The sequence below is a fragment of the Dromiciops gliroides genome, chromosome 1 (genome assembly GCF_019393635.1).
Source record: "Dromiciops gliroides isolate mDroGli1 chromosome 1, mDroGli1.pri, whole genome shotgun sequence".
NCBI lineage: Eukaryota > Metazoa > Chordata > Mammalia > Microbiotheria > Microbiotheriidae > Dromiciops > Dromiciops gliroides.
In genome coordinates, this window is record NC_057861.1 from 234,916,817 (window position 1) to 234,940,078 (window position 23,262).

General features: G+C 38.0%; 2 protein-coding genes across 4 annotated transcripts in view; one reads left to right on the forward strand and one right to left on the reverse strand.

The window, feature by feature from the left end:
* The window catches only part of THOC1 (THO complex 1), a 68,398-nt gene extending 55,478 nt beyond the window's left edge, over positions 1-12,920 (forward strand). For both annotated transcript variants that reach the window (XM_043978449.1, XM_043978450.1), the window contains exons 19-21: positions 10,225-10,372; positions 11,830-11,908; positions 12,513-12,920. In XM_043978449.1, coding sequence (XP_043834384.1) covers positions 10,225-10,372; positions 11,830-11,908; positions 12,513-12,808 — 523 coding nt within the window. In that variant the 3' untranslated portion in view covers positions 12,809-12,920. The remainder of the gene's footprint in view (positions 1-10,224; positions 10,373-11,829; positions 11,909-12,512) is intronic.
* A 3,383-nt stretch (positions 12,921-16,303) lies between these two features.
* Positions 16,304-23,262, reverse strand: part of USP14 (ubiquitin specific peptidase 14) — a 38,065-nt gene continuing 31,106 nt past the window's right edge. For both annotated transcript variants that reach the window (XM_043977001.1, XM_043977002.1), the window contains exons 11-16: positions 22,455-22,520; positions 22,138-22,230; positions 20,261-20,389; positions 18,852-18,912; positions 17,238-17,345; positions 16,304-17,118 (exon numbers count right to left, since the gene is read on the reverse strand). In XM_043977001.1, coding sequence (XP_043832936.1) covers positions 16,967-17,118; positions 17,238-17,345; positions 18,852-18,912; positions 20,261-20,389; positions 22,138-22,230; positions 22,455-22,520 — 609 coding nt within the window. In that variant the 3' untranslated portion in view covers positions 16,304-16,966. The remainder of the gene's footprint in view (positions 17,119-17,237; positions 17,346-18,851; positions 18,913-20,260; positions 20,390-22,137; positions 22,231-22,454; positions 22,521-23,262) is intronic.

The window sequence follows — 23,262 nt, forward strand, 5'->3', positions numbered from 1 at the left end:
CAGCCCTGGATTCAGGAGGACCTGAGTTCAAATCTGGCCTCAGACACTTACTTGACACTTACTAGCTGTGCGACCTTGGACAAGTCACTTAACCCCCATTGTCCCGCCAAAAAAAGGATGGGGGGGAAGCAGCCCAAAAGTAGAAACAGTATGGTTCAATCTACATTCAGAATCCACAGTTCTTTTTTCTGGATATGGAAAACATTTTCTGTCATAAGTTCTTTGAAATTGTTTTGGATCATTGCACGGCCAAGAAGAGCCAAGTCTATCACAGTTGATCACACAATGTTGCTGTTACTGTGTACAATGTTCTCCTGGTTCTGTTCCTCTCACTCACCATCAGTTCATCTAAGTCCTTCCAGGTTTCCCTGAAATACTCCTGCTTATCGTTTCTTACAGTACAATAGTATTCCATTACATTCATATACCACAACTTATTTAAGCCATTCCCCTATTGATAGGCATTCTCTCGATTTTCAATTCTTTGCCACCACAAAGAGAGCTGCTATAAATATTTTTGTACATGTGGGTCCTTTTCCCTTTTCTTTGATCTCTTTGGGATATAGGCCTAGTTAGTGGTATTACTGAGCCAAATGGGTATGAACAGTCCCATAGCCCTTTAGGCATAGTTCCAAATTGCTCTCCAAAATGGTTGGATCAATTCACAGCAATGCATTAGTGTTCCAGTTTTTCCATGGCTTCTCCATCATTTGTTATTTTCCTTTTTTGTCATATTAGCCAATCTGATAGGTGTGAGGTGGTACCTCAAAGTTGTTTTGATTTGCATTTCTCTAATCAATAGTGATTTAAAGCATTTTTTTCATATGGTAATAGATAGCTTCTAATCAATAGTGATTTAAAGCATTTTTTTCATATGGTAATAGATAGCTTTGATTTCTTCATCTGAAAACTGCCTGTTCATATCCTTTGACCATTTCTCACTCTTTTTTTTTTTTTTTTGTGAGGCAATTGGGGTTAAGTGACTTGCGCAGGGTCACACAGCTAGTAAATGTTAAGTGTCCGAGGCCGGATTTTAACTCAGGTCCTCCTGACTCCAGGGCTGGTTCTTTATTCACTGTGCCACCTAGCTGCCCCCTGACCTTTTCTCAATTGGGGAATGACTTGCATTCTTATAAATTTGATTTAGTTCCCTATATATTTTAGAAATGAGGCCTTTATCAGAAATACTGGCTGTAAAAATTATTTCCCATCTTTCTGCCTCCCTTCTAATTTTGGCTGCATTGTTTCTGTTTGTACAAAAACTTTAATGTAATTACAGTCATCCATCCTGCATTTCATAATATTCTCTATCTCTTGTTTGGGCAGAAATTGTTTTCCTCTCCATAGATCTGAGAGGTAAACTCCTCCTCCTCCTAATTTACATATGGTATGACCCTTTATATCTAAAACATGTTCCCATTTTGACCTTATTTTGTTATACGGTATAAGATGTTGGTCTGTGCCTAGTTTCTGCCATACTATCTTCCAGTTTTCCCAGCAGTTTTTGTCAAATACTGAGTTCCTATCTCAGAAGCTGGAGCTTTGGGTTTATCAAATAGTAGATTACTATAGTCATTTACTACTGTGTCTCCTGTGCCTAACCTATTCCACTGATTGACCACTTTTTTTTTTTTTAAGTGAAGCAATTTGGGTTAAGTGACTGGTCCAGGGTCATATAGCTAGTAAGTGTCAAGGATCTGAGGCCAGATTTGAACTCAGGCCCTCCTGACTCTAGGGCCGGTGCTCAATCCACTTCCCCCCCCACCCCCCCACCCCCCGTTTCTTAACCAGTACCAAATAGTTTTGATGACTACCGCTTTATTAGTATAGCTTCAGATTTGGTACAGCTAGCCCACCTTTCTGTGCATTTTTTTCATTAGTTCCCTTTGATATTCTTGACTTTTTTTTCTTCCAAATTAATATTTTTACTATTTTTTCTAACTCTGTAAAATAATTTTTAGGTATTCTGATTGGTATGGCACTGAATAAATAATTTAGGTAGAACTGTCATTTTTATTATATTAGCTTGGCCTATCCATGAACAATTGATATTTTTCCAATTATTTAGATCTGATTTTATTTGTGTGAAAAGTGTTTTGTAATTGTGTTCATAGAGTTCCTGGGTTTGTCTTGGCAGGTAGACTCCCAAGTATTTTATATTGTCTACAGTTTCTTTAAATGGAATTTCTCTTTCTATCTCTTGATGCTGAGCTTTGTTGGTCATGTATAGAAATGCTGATGATTTATGTGGGTTTATTTTATATCTTTCAAGTTTGCTAAAGTTGCAAATTGTTTCAAGTAGTTTTTTAGTTGATTCTTTAGGATTCTGTAAGTATATCATGATATCATCTGCAAGACATCTTTTTTCAGGGTATGGTTGGAAATTTTGAAAATGCCTAAGTGATATTAATTTGATAGTTGTATATACTCTGGTGAATTGAGCACAGGTTTGAGGAATGTAACAACTTTTTTTTTTTTTTTTTTTTTTGCTGGGGCAATGAGGGTTAAGTGACTTGCCCAGGGTCACACAATTGAAATATAATTTCTATTCTTGGTTATTCTGATTCTGAGACTAAGACTTTTGGCCACTCCAAGGTCTATAGCTGCTAATTTTTTTTTTAATGTATGAGGTTTTTTATTTTTTCCGTTACATGTAAAGATAGTTCTCAACTTTTGTTTATACATGCTTTACAATTTCAGATTTTTCTCCCTCCCTCCCCTCCCTCCCCCCTCCCCTAGACAGCAGGTAATCTGATATAGGTTATATCTTTATATCTCTATACATATACATATAGATACATATATACACACACACACACATATATATATATATATATATATACATAATAACATTAATCCTATTTCTGCATTAATCCTGTTACAAGAGAAAGAATCAGAGCAGTGATGCAAAACCTCAAAATAGAAAAAAAAAACAGCACCCAAAACAAAAGAAATAATATGGTTCAATCAGCATCTATACTCCACAGTTCTTTCTTTTTTTTTTTTTCTTGGATTTGGAGATCCTCTTCTATCATGAGTTCCCTGGAACTCTTCTGTACCATTGCATTGGTGAGAAGAATATAGTCCATCACAGTAGGTCAACACTCAATGTTGATGTGTGTACAATGTTCTTCTGGTTCTGCTCATCTCACTCATCATCAGCTCACGTAAGACCCTCCAGGTTTCTCTGAACTCCTCCTGCTCATCATTTCTTACAGCACAATAGTATTCCATTGTATTTGTATACCACAACTTGTCCAGCCATTCCCCAATTGATGGGCATCTCCTCAACTTCCAATTCCTTGCTACCACGTAAAGAGCAGAACAGCTGCTAATTTTGCTGTCTACAATTTCAGTGTCAAACCTCCCAAGTGCTGTCACTGGTATGTATGTGGTAGTCATTCTGCTATTCTCTTAGAGACTTCCCTTTCTCATTTTCCACACAGACTGTACCTCCTCAAGCTGCCAGCTATGTCCAACAGCTCCATATTGATAGCAGCTGCTTTAATTTCCTAATTCACTAAGACCAAGTCCCTACAATTCCCATCCCACTTCTTAAAACTTCCCAGTAGCAGCATCACTCCGTCTCTCATCATCCACTCCAAATTGGAAGCCGCACAGCCCCAACCCAAACCATACCTGATCAAAAGACTCCTCTGCAGTATCCCCAACAAATACCCAGCCTTTGCTTGAAGACCCTCAAGTGAGAGGTCTACCACTCCATGAGGCAAAACCACTTTTGTTTTTGGGATAGCTCTAATGATTGATATGTTTTCTCTTAAGTTAGGCTTAAATTAGCTTTATTGCAGTCTATTGCTTCTAGTTCTGCCCTCTGTTGCCAAGCATTAACAAATCTAATCCCTCAAATGCCCCCTCCACATGACCACCCTCCAAGTACTTGAAAATAGTCATCATACTCTTTCCTCTTCTCCCCATTCCTTTCTTCTTTTCTTCTCCAGGCTAAATAACCGTAGCACCTTCCTTCCATTGAACCTTCTATATAGCATGCTTTCCAGTCCCCTTCACAATTAGATGCTCTCCAGTTTGTCAGTGTCCATCCTAAAATGTGGTATCTAGAACTGAGTGTAAAAACCAGGGCAATTGAAATTGTAGACCTGGATTCAAAACTCAGCCTCAAAAGTATAAAATGGGGGCATTATTATGACTTCATAACCAGTAGTCTGAAAAAGATAGGGGAATGTTTGTGAATTGCAAGCTCAGCATAGATCATCATTGTGATCAGGCCCCGTAGTATGCTGTTAAGCTGCATTAAGAGAGGAAGAATATTGGGGCAACTAGGTGTCGCAGTGGATAAAGCACCAGCCCTGGATTCAGGAGGACCTGAGTTCCAATTTGGCCTCAGACACTTGACACTTACTAGCAGTGTGACCCTGGGCAAGTCACTTTACCCCCATTGCCCTGCAAAAAAAAAAGAGAGAGAAAGGAACAATATTCAGGACAGAAGAGCTGGTTGGTTTAAGAAGAGTTGGTCCTGGTCAGACCACATCAGAAATGTCCTGTTCAGTTCTGGACAACATAAGTTAGTAAGTACATTGATAAGCTGGAAAGCATGTAGAGGGTCACAGGATGATAGAGAACCTTAAGATCATCCCATAGGATGATCATGTGAAGAAGGAACTGAGGATGATGGCCAGAGTTGGCAAACTGTGCTCCAAAGGCCAGCTCTAGCCTCCACCTGATTTTTTATAGCCTGCATGCTGAGAATGGTTTTTTATTTTTTTAAACTTTATCATTGTAAAAATTCTTACCTTGCAGGCCACCAGATTGACCCTCTGGCTGGAGTTTGCCAACATCTGGCTTAGAAGATAGAATACTTGATGGGGAGGGGAAGTAATAGGATGGGGAGTGAAATGGCTTTTCCAGTATTTGAAATGCTATCCCATGGAACAAGATTATCTTTTTCTGGTTGCAGCGGGGATAGAGAGGTCAAGGAAGGTGGGGGGAATTGTACAACTCAGAACAGTGGGTAAAAAGTTAGAGACATCAGTTCAGACTTGATGTAAAATAAAATTCCCTGACAATGTTTTGTTGGGGTTTTTTCTTGTTTCAAACCTGTGATTTTTGTGGGTATAGGGAACTCCCAATGAGGAAATTGTCTCTATCAATATACATCTGCAACTATTCTGCAACTTATTATTCTGCCTCACCTGTCCCCCTCTTCAATCTATTGTACATACAGCTGTCAGAAATGTTCCTAAAGTATAAGTCTGACCATGTCACTTTTCTACACAGTAAACTTCAAAGGCTCTCAATTGCATCTAACATCAAATATAAACTCTGTCTGTCTAGCTTTGAAAGCCCTACACAACCAGACCCAACCCACCTTTCCAGTTCTATTATACATTACTCCCCTCCCCTTCACTCCATAATCCAGCCAAACTATCCTTCTTGTTGTATTATTAATAACAAGCTTTACAGATATTTCATTTATTCCTTGCAATAACCTTGCAAATAGATGCTGCTATTATCCCCATTTTACAGATGAGGAAACTGAAACAAAGGGAGGTTAAATGACTTGCCTGGGGTCACACAGGTAGTGTCTGTGGTCACATTTGAGCTCAGGTCTTCTGACTCCTGGCCCAGCACTCTCTCTGCTGCACTACCTATATTGAGGCTTTTGCACTCGTTGACTGTCCCCTATTCCTGGATCACTTATTGGGATCCTTGTTTCCTTCATATCTGTTCAAATGCCATTTTTCCTGAATCAGGCCTTCCGCATCCCTCTGGCTTCTCATGCTTTCACACATGAAAAATTTTAACTTTTATTTATTTTATATATATTTTGTACACACTAGTTCTTTTTTTATGGGAAAGGGGGCCAATGGAGGGTTAAGTGACTTGCCCAAGGTCACACAGCTAATAAGTGTCAAGTGTCTGAGGCTGGATTTGAACTCAGGTGTTCCTGATTCCAGGACCAGTGCTCTATCCACTGCACCACCTAGCTGCCCCTGTTTTGTACATACTTATATGCATTTTGTTTCCCCCCTGCCCCCAACAGAATAGAATGTAAGTTTATCAAGGGCAAGGATTGTTTCATTTTTGTCTTTGTGTCTCCAGACCTTAGCAATGTGCCTGGCAGATATCAGGCATTTAATAAATGGTATGTTGGTTGGTTGATAGGGACTAGCCTTAGGCTAAGTGAGTTACCTTAAGATCACAACAAGCATATGACAAAAGCAGTACTTGAACCTAGATTTTCTAGGAGGCTATCCATTACACTATGCTTTCTGGCCCCAACCTATTCTTTTTTTTTTTTTTTTGTGCAGCAATTGGGGTTAAGTGACTTGCTCAGGGGTCACGCAGCTAGTAAGTGTTAAGTGTCTGAGGCCGAATTTGAACTCGGGTCCTCCTGCCTCCAGGGCCAGTGCTCTATCCACTTCGCCACCTAGCTGCCCCCCCAGCCTATTCTTTCCAGCCTTGATGAATATTTCTCCCCTTCCTGTACTCTACAGTATAACCAAGCTGGCCTTCTCTTTCTTCCTCCTCCATGGTGCTCCATCTGCCACCTCTGAGCCTTTGCATTGACCATTCCCAATGACTCAGAGGAGGAGAGAATGCATTTCAGTTATGGGGAACAGTCAGTGGTATGGGAAACATGCATTTCAGCATATTATATACAGCATTGCCCTTGAAACATGGTAAGATGTAGCAGCAGAAAAAGAAAATCACCCAGAGCACATTTTAAAAGAAAAAAAACTAAGATTTATGTGGCAATTCAATTTGTTTTGTTCTAAAAGAACTCTAAAATTATTAGTTCCTATTTAGAATGTAAACTTCTTCCAAGATAGACATTATTTCATTCATTGTATTTATATACAGCCTAGCACATATTAATTAATTAAAGGCATTTTAAGCCTTTTGATTTGATGTCCATCCACAAGGGAATGATTAAACAAACTATATATTAAAATAATGGAATATTACTGTGTCACAAGAAATAAAGAATAAGAATTTAGAGAATTATGTGAAGACTTATATGAAGAACATGGGAAGACTTACATAAACTAGAAGGTAGAACCAGGAAAACAATATATTCAATGATAATAATCTAAAAGTAAAGAATTAAAAAAGAAAAAGAAGTCTAATTATAATGACCTAGACTGACCTTGCTCTGTTTTCCCTTCTTTGCTATTACAAAAAGTGCTGCTATATTTTGGTGTAAATGCAACCTTTATTTCTATCTTTGATATTATTTCATCATTATTGTTGTTGTGGCTGTGGTGCTTGTTATCATCATCCTTGAGTTATATGCCTAGTAATGGGAAGGGGTGGAGTGGGGGGGGGTGAGTATATTTTATCAGTGGGTCAAAGCATATCTATACATTTTAATAACTTTTTAAAAGCATCTTTCCACATTCTTTTCCTGAATTATCAGAGATTTGGAGCAATCTTTCACATGGAAGTAAAATAGGCACCCATGTTAGGTGCTAGGAAAACAAAGACAAAACCGACTGTGTTCTCAGGAAGCATACGTCCTATAGAACAGAAACATTGTTCATGCAAATACGTCAATACAGAATAGATACAAAGTAATCAGAAGGGTCAGGAAAGGCCTCTGAGAGGAGACAGCACTTGAGCTGAACCTTAGCAGGGGCCAGGGAAAAGAGAATATACATTACAAGTATAGAGAGCAATGTGCAGAGGCATGGCAGTAGACTAGTCAGCTAGCTTGGCTAGAAAGTAGAATGCTTTATAAGTAGGATTAGTGTGAAATTTCAATAAATAACCTGAATAATAAGTAATATCCAACAAAGTTAAATTGGAGCCCAGTTGTAAAGAAAAATTTGTATATTTTCCTATTGGCCACTGGGAAACTTCTTGAGCAGGGGAGTGAATCTCAGAAATAATAGGATCATAGGATCCAAACTAAATATAACAGAAATATCCTTTATAACATGTTCAAATAGTAATTATCTGGCCTTCACTTGAAGAGCCCCAATGATAGGAAACTTTACTACCTTACTTCACTTCCCCTTGGTATAGCTCTAATAGGAAGGCTTGGGGCTGTTTTCATTTTTAATTTAATGGAAACCTGTCTCTATGAATCTTCTACCCGCTGCTCCTAAGTCTGCCCTCTGGGAGTAAGCAGAACAACTTCCATGTGGTAACCCATCATATACTAGAAGAAAGCTGTCAACTGTTTCTCCAGGTTAAACACCTCCAGTTCATTTAACTGAGTTATTCAGTATCAGCCTTCAGACTCATCCACATCCTAGCTGTTCTCCTGTAGATGTGCTCCAACTTGTCCAAGTCCTTCCTAAAATATGGCATGCAGAACTGAACATAATACTTCATATATATCTGATCAAGACTGAATATAGTAGCAAAATAACCTCCCTCGTACTAGGCATTTAAGTCTTTTTTATATAGTAGACAAGTAAGTCTTTGTTAATGTTATTAAGCACTACATATTAATAAGATAAATGTAGAATTGATTAATGAGCATTAATTCATTTCCATTAGGATGCTCATTGAGTGAGTAAACAGAAATAGATTGATATCATTTTAGAGAGGACAAAACAAATAGAGTTGCCACATAAATACAGGGTTTTTGGTTTTTCACATACTCTGGATGATTTCTTTCTCTGCTGCTACACGTTTCAGCACTGCTTGTATATAAATAACACTGGAATGCATGTTTTTCATGTCTCTGAATAGCTTATTAGAGAGTAGCATATTCTGGATTTAAATTAGAATCAAATACTATTCTTTGCTCTGTTGCTGTGTGGCTTTTGCTTTTTGGGGGTTTAGTTTTCCCTAGTTTGTCTGTAAAAATGAGATTGGTAATATTGAGAAGGGAGTTAGGAAAGGTAACAATACAAAGTATTATGATAATCAGAGCTTTGTACACACTTTAGTGAAGTGGCACTGCTTAAATTACTAAGATTCAAAATTCAGTTTCAGAAATGAATTTCCCAAAGTTGAAAGTTCACTTCTGCAGGTACCATTGAAAATATGAATGTTACCTAGCTAACTATGGTTAAATTAGTTCTTTTTTAGTTAATCAGTCAATCAGTAAACATTTATTAAGTGCCTACTATGTGGTAGGCACTGTGCTAACTGAAGATGAGAAAAGAGAAAGTCAGTTCTTGCCTTCAAGGAGCTTATAATCTAATGGAGGAGACAACATACAAACATATATATATGAACCTGGCTGGCACTGGAATTAAGAGGGGTTCAGAGAGGCTTTCAGTAAAAGATAAGAATTTATTTGGGACTTAAAGGAAGCCAGGGAGGTCAGTTGTCAGAGTGGAGGAAGGAAAGGATTCTAGCCATGGGGGAGAGCCAGAGGGTAGGTCCTGAGCAAGAAATGAAATATATTGCTCCTGGAACAGCCAGGAGGCCAGTGTCACTGGATCAAAGAGTATGTGTCAGGGAATAAGGTATAAGAAAGACTGGAAAGGGTGCTGGGGGCTAGGTTATGAAGGGTATGTGATCCTGCCTGGAGTTTATTGATGGGGGCGGTGGGGGAAGGGGTTTGACATAGCTAGACCTGCACTTTGGGAAAGTCATTCTGATGGCTGAATGGAGGATGGTTTGGAGTAGAGAGTGATTTGAGGCAGGCAGACCCACAGGCAGTAATGGAGGCATGGTGAGAGCCTGCTCTAGAATGGTGGAAGTGTTAGAGGAGAGGAGTCATCAGATGAGGGATATTGCCAAGGTGAAATTTACCAAGCCTTGGCCACAGATTGAATAGGGGAGGAGAGTAGTGAGGAACCCAGAGTAACTCAGGTTGTGAGCCTGAGGGACTAGGAGGATGGTGTTGCCCTCCACAGTAATAAGGAATGTAAGACTGGGGGAAGGCTTGGGAGGGAAGGTGATGAGTTTGGTTTTGGACATACTGAACTTAAGTTGTCTCCTGGACATCCAGTAAGACTTCTGCCCTGAGGCTATAGGGAGACTCTACCCAGGAACTGAGGTATTTGCAGAAGCACCTAAGTATTCAATTAAAACTGATTAAGTGAAATTAAAATAATAGTTGAATGTGTTTTTAAAACATAGTGCATCTCTTTAAGACTGTAGATTCTAGTCTGAATTTCTGTTGTCCATATAATTTGGGATGAATATAATATGGAGTATAGATTTATGTTTCTGGGTTAGACAAGATTATGATATAGAGCAGCGCTTCAGCTCTGACATAACCATTAATGAGGACAGGAGTGTTTCATGTAATTCAGTATTTTAACCATAAATGATTTACAGGGCTGTGAACAACTCCAATTATGGATGGAGAGCTCTGAGGCTGTTAGCACGTCGCAGTCCCCACTTCTTCCAACCAACCAACCAGCAGTTTAAAAGTTTACCAGAATATCTAGAAAACATGGTTATAAAACTCGCCAAGGAGTTGCCAGTAAGTATTTTTGTCTTTATCATTTTCCTTCAAGTGTTAATTTGCACTGTCTGTAGTTCTTTTTACTTTATTTGCTTGAAGGATCTGTGACTTCATGCAACAGACTGCACCCCCTCTATACCTAAGAAAGTCTCCATGTGTTAATGGCCAAAGCTTAGGCATTACCTAATAGCCAACTTTATGCTTATTAGTGTACATAAAAATCAGGATGACTCACATAGGTGCTTTCAAATAGGGATTTGCAAAGCCCTCAAAACAACTTTTAAGATGCTAGCTATGCTGCTTATGTTTATTGAAAAACTATTATACCATGAGCTTAAAATCTAGTAAAAATTGTTTATAATTATTATGGTCCTGTTGCAAACTTCCCAAATAACTTATTTTTCTTTAAATTCGGGTGGGAATTTGGGTAACATAAACTATTGTGCCTTTAGCATTGATTCAGATGACTAAAACATCTATATTTCATTCACCTCGTGCTTTCCTAATCAACCATTCATTAAACATTTAAGTACTTACTATGTGCCAGACACAAGGATTGGGGATACAAAGCAATGGCAAAAACATAACTGCCCTCAACAATCTTACATTCCCAGTCAACTCTAGACACATTATGAACCTCGGTTTGTTCTTGTAGCACCATAATTTAATTTACCGATCTCTTAAAGAGACAGATGATAATTTAAAAATAACCTAATCCCTTTGCACATATTGTGGCAAGTTTATGGAATGTTAAAAGCTGGGAGACCATTTAATCTAATCCATAGCTAAACATGATCAGGTGGTCGTTCATTCAGCCTTTTCTTGAAGTTCCCCATTAAAGGAGAACCAGCTACTTTCCAAGTGGTCCAGTCCATTTTACTCTAATTGTTCAAGAAAAATCTCTCTCCATCTGCATTTGCATGTTGGAAATTCTGTCCTCTAGGGCTAAGTCTTCAATAGCAGGGACCTTTAATCATTTGGGGTTTTTTTGTTTATTCATCCCCAAAATCTAGCTAGTGTTTTGCTCACAAGAGGAGCTCAGTAAGTATTTATCGAATCCCTTCTTCCCTTCATGAGTCTTTTCCAGGATAAACATTTGCAAATCTTTCAACTGCTCTCTGAAGCCATTTCAGCATTCTAGCCACCCTCATTTCCCCTGTTTGCCAGTGCCCTTTTTACATGTGGGATTCAGGACTAAACAGTGGTCTGACCAAGGCAAAATAGTACCTTGATATAGTCCTTAAAATCCACTTAGTCTACCCCTGCTAACGATTTTTGGTCAGTCTTTCCTAGTTCAAAGGTCATTCTCCTTGTTAGAAAAACTCAAGTGTTATTCTTATTTTACTGAGGGTGCACAGTTCTTGGGAGTAAAGATCCTGCATTCTAGTCTTTTAACTACCATAGTCACTGCTTCCAAATTTCTGCACATTTTCTTTAAAAGAAACTTTAAAAAGGATTATTTTTTCATATTTTAGCCTCCTTCTGAAGAAATAAAAACAGGCGAAGATGAAGATGAGGAAGATAACGATGCTTTACTGAAGGAAAATAATGAGAGTAAGTGTTAATTTCTGTCTTCTCATACTCTTATTAAAAACCGAGACTCCAAAGTCCAATCATTGAACTTGTTGCTTTTGATTACTTGATTTTGTCTCAGGTATGTGCTCATTTCTTTTAGTAAGGAAATTAAAACAGAAATACCCAAATGAACTTAAGAAGTTTTATTCATAGAAAAACTTGGTGCAGTAAATTAAATTTTAGAGGCTTTGTTTTTGTAGGAAGTAATGGTTTAAAAATTTACACATAGAAAATAGTGATTTATTTCTAAAGCAATGAAAGCCTTTTTTATTCAGGATTAAGGAAAAGCAGCTTACTGATTATAATGAAAACTTGATTTAATCTTCATAAGAAGAGTCAAATTTGAATACTGTATCTGTAATTACTTACAGTAAATTAATTATAAAACTGTAAAAAGCTTTTCTGTGCCTGGAGATTAGGCTTAAAAACAGTCTATCTGCTGTAGACTATTACAGATCCTTATATACAGGGCATATGGCATCACCATAGAGAACGAGGATAATAAAGAATTCAGCATCCTCTTGAAAAACACACAGTATTCTGTTAACACAATATTCTAACTTTCCTCTTTTCTTTTTTTTAGGTCCTGATGTTCGGCTTGACAAACCTGTAACAGGGGACCAAATAGAGCTGTTTGCTACCAAGCTGGGAGAACAGTGGAAAATACTGGCTCCATACTTAGAAATGAAAGACACTGATATAAGACAAATTGAGTCTGACAGTGAGGATGTGAAGATGAGAGCTAAGCAGTTGCTGGTTGCATGGCAGGATCAAGAAGGAATACATGCAACACCTGAGAATCTCATTAATGCATTAAATAAATCTGGATTAAGCGACCTTGCAGAAAGTCTAACTAGTGACACTGAAACAAGTAGTTAACTTATTTCTTATTATATTTTTTTAATTAAAACTGTGATAAGATTTTGTTACCAAGCAGCATTTGATAAAGAGATCCACTTGTTTTGGTAAACAATAAACATTTTTTATAACATTTGTGTACAGTTGGTTAGTGCTTTACTGACAACAAAACAATGTCCAGTGTTAATCTTAATTTCCCCCAAAATGGGAAAATTGTAATTAGCATAATTATAATTATCTGTTAACTGGATAATCATACCTACAAAGGATACATGCAAATATCTGAGGAAACAATTTTATAAACCTCTAACGGTGAAGGGTGAAGAGAACTAATGTGACATCGTGATGCATGGAAGTAGCCATAGTTGAATGTATAAATACAGTATTTTTCATAGGTTATAGAAACCTGTAAGATTGATTTTCAGTGGTAAAATACAAAATCTAGAACTGCCAGGCAGTGTATCCTACGTAAAGGTTGAGATTCTTTTAATGTACATTAACTAGGACTCCCATAATAAATACCATGGAATATTTACACCATAGAATCTGGACTCCTGTGCAGTACAGGTTACACTGGTTTCTTCAGTGACTGTCCTCACTAGAAAGTGCTACTCGGGTTATTCTATGAAACACACTTCAATTTAGTTCCTCTTAACTAGCTCTTTCAGCACAGTTCCCAAAACAATGCTCATGTTGAGGGCAATTGAAGTAGGAAGCTCCATCAGTTAGGTAACATCTGAATGCCCATATAGAGGCACTGCTAGTAATTTGGTAATTTTCCAGATGATCCTTCCTAACTCTGCCAGGAAATGCTTCTAATCCCTGCTCTGCTACTGTGACCTTAGCCAAGTCACTTAAGTTCTCAGTTTCCACCTGCAAAATGAGAACATTAGACAAGATTTTGCTAAATCTTTTCTTGCTCTTTACTCCAGCAGCATTACGATTTGGTTATATTTAATATGTCTTGAGGTGAGGTGATTTTTTTTCAATCCTCCTATGTCCGTCTCCAACTCAGTAGTCGTCATCACATGAACTTTAAATGAGCTTCAACACAAAAGAACCAGAGGTATTCGAGATTGTTCTAGCCTTCAGGGTACTTTGGTAACATGAACTACATAAAACAGAGAAAGGATTGTGTGGAATAGGGTTGATTGCAGGAACTTTTGTTACAACTTAGAGAAGATTTTTGGGGGGTGGGGGGCGCAGGGCAATGAGGGTTAAATGACTTACTTACTAGCTGTGTGACCCTGGGTATCAAGTGTCTGAGGTCGGACTTGAACTCAGGTCCTCCTGAATCCAGGGTCAGTGCTTTATCCACTGTGCCACCTAGCTGCCCTAGAAGATTTTATTCATATCGTCATTATGACTGACTGAGGAATAAAGAGAGATGCTAGAATCCTCATCCTCCTTTCTCCTCTGCAGATTCCTACTATAAAGTCCCTGGTTTGCATTAGAGAATGCAAGTTATTAGCAGGTGTCCTGGATAAATACAAAGTCCTCAGGGCTGCTGCTAAGTAAATCCCTCACTACCCACTTGAATCCACTAAGGGAGATACCTTTGTGGAAATTTATTTTGATTTGGGGACCCTACCTTTAGGCTGAGATTAGAAAGCCTTAGGCCCTCAGGGTCTCTCCCCCTCCTCCTCAGCTTCAGCTGAGCAGAAAAAGCCCCGTGGGCTATACAAGACGCCAGGTCAGACAGCTGGGGAAAAAAAAAAGCCCCCAGCTCCCTCCGACCTGAGCGGAGCTATCTGAAGGATAGCCTGTGCTGAGGCATGAGGCTCAAGAGCACACCCCACCTCCCCACCAGCCGCAGCTCTGGCTGGCAGATTAGTTTGGTCTGTGGGGGCGAAGGAAGCCCCGAGATTTGAGTGGAGAGAAGAAAAGGTATATATAGACCTGGGAGTTAGACAGAAAAAAAAGGAGGGAGGACAGACTAGATAGACAAGATTGAGGAGGGGCTGACTAGAGGGGAGCTCGGGGAGAGACGGGGCTGACAAGGTTACAGGCCTTAATACAAATCAGGGAAAGTGTAATGTGCCCTGAGGCCGGAGGTGGCTAAGGCCTTTATTGTATTCAAGAAGTTCGAAGCGCAGCAGGTGGGAAAGAGACTGCAGGAAAGCAATCAGGTTGTACATTTTATTTCCCTGTATTCTTAATTTTCAACAGTATCTCATAAATAAACTCTGCTTTGATTATTTGGTTAAGAGGCTTCTTAATCCTGTGCTTATCAATTTGGGAGTTGAGCAGTGTGGTGGAACTTTATAAATGGCCCATATTAAATTAAATGAAGTCAGATAGCCAAATAGTCAAAAGTCCCCAGTTTAGTCATCCATAGTTTAGCCCCCCAAAATTAGCCCTAGTCAATTCAAAAATATTTCACACCTTCCATTGGGGCTAGAGGATTGTCCCAGTATAGTTATGGATAGACCTAATATGGGAATATCTTTTGGGGGAAAAGTAGCTTGTGAATAACATCACATATTTTGTTGAGACTAATCAAGGTAAGAGATAAATGGAAATGAAAAAAATACTATACGAAATCGGTTTCACTAAAGAAACTTAAGTGAAATGGAAGATAAAATGAAACACTATCTCAGACATCATTGCCATGACAAGTTTAAGAAACATATTTATGGTGTGAGAAAATAATGGATTTTGGGACACCCAAAGGCTGATTAATTTGTTTAAAGGTGACTTGATTGAAACCACACACACCTACCTGAGAGCCTGAACCCTGACCTCAGCACATGGACCATGTCCTCAAGTCCAGTGTGATGCTGGCCAATTAGCTTTGAGCAGTGTGGAAGGGGGGGCGGCCTCTCCTCTGGACCCAGAGGAAGCTCACACATGCAGACAGGCTCGTTGTGGCTTCTTAACTTCCTGAGCCAAGTGTTCTCTCTTGACTAATATTTGGTATGCTTTAATAAATGCTTAATGCCCAAAAATTGGTGCTAAAACTTCTAATTTATAAGTAACAAATATTAGAAACCCCAACTAATTTTCCCTAAACTTGGGACAGAAATAAGGCAAACACATATACTTTTACTCACCACAATGGGGGGCAGCTAGGTAGCACAGTAGCTAGAGTACCAGCCCTGGATTCAGGAGGACCTGAGTTCAAATGTGACCTCAGACACCTGACACTTACTAGCTGTGTGATCCTGGCCAAGTCTCTTAACCCTAATTGCCTCAGATAAAAAAAAGAAACATGTTTATGGCCTAATTTTTTTTAGCTCAACCAAGAAACAAACCCAGATCCTCATAGTTATTTGTAGTCAACTTCTGTGGAAATATTTCTAATTTTTTTTTTCTTTTTAAACAATTCAATCAGGATGTATATGGGGCAAACAGTCAAATGTTCTGAAAAATGATTACTCACAGAAAACCCTTTTTCTATTAAGAGATCTTCTTGGGAAAATAAACAATAACATCGTTTAAGAACTTAATAAATGATGAACAGCAACAGGACAATGTATAGCCACACTATAAAGACAACAAAAAACTACAGTCAAATGTACTGTTATTGATCACAATTTATTTTGAAGTCATGAAATGCCAGCAACAGAACAGACTGAGTCAGCAGGTCAGGCTGGACAAATACTTGATTGTAGCCATGTTTCCATGGGCTATGGGCAGCAGCACTGAGTTACACAACAAGGGCAACATTCTCCCTTCCACCTTCTGGCAAAACTTTGTTAGATAAGGCAAAAGGATGGGCAGCTATTGAATGGTGGTTTGAACCATGCAAGAATAACAACAAATGATGGAATAATAGGTGTGCAATAAATATTTGATTGCTGAATCTTGGGCCAGAAAAAGGCAGAAAGAGAAATTAAACACCAGGACAGAAGGTAGTGGTTGAAAGGCATTTCCATTTAGAAATTTTTTTTTAAAAATTACACAAGAAATAAGCCTTTAAAAAAAAAAAGTCTTCCTGCTTGCTACTTTTGTACAGGGGCAGCAGAGTCCACAGATAAACTCTTTTCTGTGTATCCTGTTTTTAGTTTTATTTGTTAATACATGGAACAAAATTTCAAGTCTGATTTCACCCTCTTGGCTCCACATGAGGGGAAACCACATAGAACCACCTAAAATTTCTTCTAAAGCTCTGGGGTTTAGAAATGATCAACGAACAACATTTATTCCACACCTAGTCAGAGATAGCTAAGATGAAGATTATTGTGAAGTTTCTTCTTCAATTACTTCAACTCTGCGAGGCCCATATAATAGAACATAAGCTATGTGCCAATCTCCACCACCAGATAACCGCAAGATATCTTCTGGTGTAACGATGCTGACCTTATCATCATCAAACTTAATCCATTCATCTAAATAACAAAAGAGAGAGAAGAGGTAAAATTACAACCAGAAATCTAAAAGCCCTTACAATGGACACTAATAGATTCTAACAAAATAGTTTATGATTTTAAAAAATGGAATATTTTACCTTGTTTCCTTTTCACCCATGATACGTAATGGCCCGAAGAACTAGACCTTCCCTGATGTGTTAGCACTGCTTGTAAGTCATAATAACCACAGTTATTAGAGCCAATATCTAAGGAAAAGAAAAGAATGCAAAGTACATCCATATAGATGAGAAAGTAAATAAATATATGGAGCAAGGTGGCAGCAAGCACTGGGCCTTCAGATAGGAAGATGTAAGTTAAGATCCAGTCTCAAACTGTGTGAGCCTTGGCAAGTCACTCAACTTCTCTCTGCCTCAGTTTTCTTACCTGTAAAATGGAGTTAATGATAGCATCTACCTCCTAGAGTTGTTGTGAGACAGTAATTGTAAAGCACTTAGCACAGAGCCTGGCCCATAATGAGTGCTAGATGTTAGCTATCATCACCACCATCATCATCATAAGCATTTTGATGCAAAGCAACAGAAAACTGAGCACATAATTATAAAGTTAAGTATAGGCCAGCGGTGTTCATCTCAAATACAAACAGGGGCCACTAAACTATACAGAGGAATACCCAAAGAGTCCACATACCTGACTCAGAAAAAACCATACCCATTTCTTTTTTTATTAATATGTTTTGTTACAAACTTCCCAATTATATAATCTGGTTTAGGTAATACTTGGGGAGTATTAAAAATCATATGGAACTCATGGCCTACATGTCTAGACCACCAAAATGGAAGAGGGCCTTGTGGTATCAAATTAACCATAGAAGAAAGAGGTCTTTTGTGTGTGTGTGGGCAATGGGGGTTAAGTGACTTGCCCAGGGTCACACAGCTAGTAAGTGTCAAGCGTCTGAGGTCACATTTGAACTCAGATCCTCTTGAATCCAGGGCTGGTGCTTTACCCACTGCGCCACCTAGCTGTCCCTAGAAAGAGGTCTTGAAGTAAAAGACAGGAACTGCCCAACAAAAATTAAAATTTAATGTCTGCTAAATTAAAGGCTTTACAATGTAAACTGTGCTAGACACTGGGAGGGGGGGGAATACAAAGTTTAAGAATGAATGAGTTCTTCTCTTGTGGAGTTCATAGTGTGGTAGGGAACTAACATAAAGATAACTATAAATAATAGTAATAGCTAACATTTATATAACACTTCAAGATTTGCCAAGCACTCATCTGATACAAGAACCCTGTGAGATGCATGCCAATATTCACATTTTGCAGAAGAGGTAACTAAAGTTGAGAGAGGTCAAGAATCTTGCCCAGGGTCACACAGCTAAGTGTCTGAGACAGGATATGGAACTGAAATCTTCCTGAATTTAAGTCCTGGGCTCTAGTCACTGCAACATTTAACTACCTACTTAGCAATACTAACAAACAATAACACAAAAGTGCATTTATTTGAGAGACACAAAAAGTGCTGAAAGGGTAAGGAGATATCCCCTCCTCTTAGTTCATGTCAACAACGGTGGGAATTAAGCATAATAGGAGGTTGGGGGGAGAAGTTAAGAGACTTGCTTAACTACAATGCAGAATCCATGCTGGGAAGTAATAAGCAAAAAAGTAACATTAGTCTAGGTAGCTGACCACCACAAGTATTTTTGTTTGCAAATACAGCGCTGACAGAAACAAGGGGAAAAAGTTTTCCTTACCATCAGGAAAAGAAAATGGCTCATATTTAACTTCTTTCTGTGCACCACCACTTTTGCTAGACTGTAAAGAAAAAGATATTTCTGTAATTCTGAATCATAAATTACCAAAGTTAATATTTTCAAATACCAAGTATAAACCTCTTGTACTTAAAAAAAAACAAAAAAAGAACCAGTGGTTTAGAATGGGAGAATACTGTTTTATGTAGCAATAAACCACCTAGGTGAATGGGAAAATAAACCATTAGTAGTTCTGAAGATGGAATTGGGTAGTTTTTTTACACAGTACAAATCAAGATATAATCTTCCCGTCTCAAACTGAGTCTGTGAAAACCTAAGTTCAGCTTTAAGCAGTAAAATAAGGTTGCCTTAATAATGGAAACAGATCTACCAGATGTACTAGAGAGACTTCTCTCATGCCTTTTGTCCAAGAACTCAAAGCACTTAAAATGTTATTTCATAGGAATGGCCACTGGTTGGAAGTAGGAAACCAAAATGTACCATATATTTATTACCCTGAACAAGGCACCATGTATTTACTTGTAGGCAAGTGAGGACAGAGGTGAAGAATATGTCCTTAAACTCCTAAATTAGTCAGTAACTGAGAGAAACACAAAAGCAAAGCCCTGACAGCCAAAGTGCAGTTTAAGACTATTTCTAGTTTTCTTCAAAACTAGCTGGGGTTAAGACACTTCAGGAGATGTCTACGCAATAGTCTTTTATATCCCAAGGAAAAAAATTCTACACAATCTGATTTAGTTTAGTTGGTATATGATACTGCCTTTAAAAGCCTTAGGTTTAAGTATATTTTCATCATATAAAACCTACAAAATTACAACATATAGAGATATCTATACAAATACAGATATAGCAAGAAAAAAAGGCCACTTTAGAATCCATAAGTCTCACAAAACTCTGATTTCAGCGATAGGACATTCCAGCAGATGAGGCTCAGTGGCCCTAACTTTCTCTGCCTTCATTCCCATCTGTAAAGTGGGGAGAATCCTATAGTGTATAAGGAAAAAACAACACAACATACCTATTTTACAGGCATGTTGAAAGGACTAAGTGAGTTTCTATGAAGTGCTTTGAGAACCTCAGAAGAAAGGAGACAGAAATTATAAACCGAAGAGAGTATGGGAATTAAAAAAACACACTTAGACGGAATGGAGTATGCCTCATGATCAAGTAGCAGATTCATAGTCCTTGGCTCTTATTTTAAGAATGTAAAAAAAAACAACCTTTAAAGGCCTATAATGTCAGATATATTTACCAGTGGAGACTATGTAAGCATATTCGATTTGTAAGTTAAGGTTAGATTCTGCCTAGTGTCATTTAAAGGTAACCACTGGATGCTGGCCCTGAACTGTAAATATTAAAGAAAGATTGAAAAATTGTCAAAATAAACTTACCGTCTTTGGCTGTTGATTTACTTTTTTGTCTTCTAGATCCTTGAATTTCGACCGAAAAGAGACCATTTTTTCTTGAAGTTCTGGTGTACATAATTCATATACATCCAACATAAGAGGAAATTTAACATCCTATGTATAAAAACAGAAAAGGGGGGAAGGGGGGATGCAGAGTGGATACTGTAAAAATTGTTGGAAAAAATCAATGGAAATACCTTTTACAAGATTTAAAGGGGAGGGGCAGCTAGGTGGCGCAGTGGATAGAGCACCGGCCCTGGAGTCAGGAGTACCTGAGTTCAAATCCGACCTCAGACACTTAACACTTACTAGCTGTGTGACCCTGGGCAAGTCACTTAACCCCAATTGCCTCACTTAAAAAAAAAAAAAGATTTAAAGGGGAAGAAATTTTGAAAAATGAGCTCACCTTTGACAATTTTTCAAATTCATACTTTTGAGAGCTTAAATAGAATATAAACCTAATATGAAAATCATTTGGGGAAAAGTACCAAAATAAGAACAAATGATTGGGAAGATAATTCTTTTCTGGCTTTGGAATTTTACTGTCTCAGGGTTAGTGAAAGTGGTATTTAGGTTCTGCCCTGCTTAAATAAGGAATTTTCAACAGTTTATATTTTATGCACTCAATCTAAACTACCAAGACGTTATAAGTAAGAGAATCAGTATTCTAAACATGCCTGAAATTCTTTAAGACAAAAGCTATGTTCCAGAAAATGGGTTATCAGCATAGATTACCCCCATTTTAAAATAAATTGGGCTTGCTATTTCCCACAAAAACATTCAATTATTCTTTCTTTCTTTGGGGGGGGGGCAGGCCCGCGCGCAAGAGGGTTAAGAGACTTGCCCAGGGTCACACAGCTAGTAAGTGTCAAGCGTCTGAGGCCAGATTTGAACTCAGGTCCTCCTGAATCCAGGGCCGGTGCTTTGTCCACTGCACCACCTAGCTGCTCCCCTAACATTCAATTATTCAAACAATATTATTCATGGAATTAGGCCCTTCCATCAGCTCACAGAAGCCTATTTGACCCATAGTTCAATAATGTGTGGTTTTGTTTTGGTGACTACACCATTCACCAATACAGATCATAACCCCTCTTGTAGATGGTCTTCAGGAGATGTGATGTTTTTAAAAAATCAGTATCGACAATTACCATATAGGCAAATTGGTGATGAGTGTCTTAAACACAGCTAGTTGGGTCCTTAGACTAGACACACAAACCCAAGGTCACCTCCAAACCAAGAGCAGGCATTGAAGTAGGGCACTTTTTTATGAAGGCTTTGATGATCACACACTTAAAAAATAGAGCTCTAAGAGTACTCTGAATGAGACAAAGCCAGTAAATATAACACTGGTTCTATGGGAAAATGTATTGAGTTCCATCCAATTCATTATTCCAGGAACACATTGCTCTTGGCATTATAAACAGGGTCTCTTCCCCAATTCCACTGTGGCATCAACATCAGGGGCTCCAAAAAAATGAAAAACAGCTGAATGACCAGGGCAGCAAAAGGGTAGGTGGGATATGGGTGTATATATATATATATATATATATATATATATATATATATATATATGTATGTATGTGTGTGTGTATGTCTACACACACACACACACACACACACACACACACACACACACACACACCCTTATCCCCCTCCCCCCCTTTCAACTTGTCAACTCTTTGCATCTGCAAAGAGGTTACTATCTCTAGGTGAATTGTTCTGAGGATTCTGAATTGGAAGACAAAAGAAACTGCTCCCTTAGGTGAAAGGTCTTTAGCGGTTCTTTACCCTCTTGTTCCCCCAAATATGTTGGTCTTAGCAATATAAAGGAATATAAATAATTTATTATATCAGCTAACCTTAAGAACTTTGGCATTCACAGATTCCTTCTCTTTGTAAAAAAATCGAACCATCTGAATAGTAAGGTAAGCAGGCAGTCGGCTAATCTTGGACTGAGGAAAAAGGAGAAACAGCATTAAATCTCAAAAGACTGAATTAGTCACACCTACATCCTAAATCTTTCTCACCATTAACGAGTAAACAACTTTTTTAAAAGAACAAGTTGTTGACTCCTTAATGGTGAGAAAGATTTACCCAAACAGAGTATCACTTATTTTGGAAATTGTCAACATTATAAAATTGCAAAACTTTCAAAAGCTAAATCCACTATACTCACAGATTTTATGTACAAAGCATTTCTTTGCAATGTTGGAGACTGCTTGGTGATTTCTTCCTGAAGTCTCTATAAAAAAGAACATAAGACTGAAAAGGTATTCTAAAGAATGAAGATGGTTGTTGTTCTGACAATGCTTTATAGATGTAGGAATTTTTTTCTCCCCAAACAAAAAAATAGCTGATACACATATGTTCTATTGTAAGAAAATACCATATGAAAGGCCAAAGTTAAATAACAAATGAACTAGAGGATTATTATCCATGATACAAATGAAATTGCTTTAACTGAAGTACCTACAAATACTAAGTGGTCACTCTATAGAGGCTAACAGGTAGAAAAACCAAATCTTTAGGAAATCATTGCTAAAAATGAAGAAATCACAAATCGGAGATAGCAACTCTGAAATTATGATGCCAATGAGTGATTATATTCACCAAATAAAAGTATATCAACCAACTTTTCAAAAACATCTTAATAAATCAAAGTATATCTACTAAATCTGATTTAAGACCATCATTCTTGTAGTCTACCTATCATCACTAATCTAGCATAACTTAAATTTATCAAGCAGACTTGTTTTCCTTAACATATAAAATTTAGAAAGGAAACCACAAAATCAGTCTGAAGCTAGTGCCCATTTTGCCATGCTTCATTTTTTGACTGTTCTCTCCAATTAATGCCTTATACTTCATTTCTCACCATTTTTAGTCAATCAGGAATGCAACCAACAATTATAGTAGTGTTCATGAGGAAATACCATCTATTTTACTTCCATTCACCCAACTAAATTGAGTCCCAACCTTTGCTC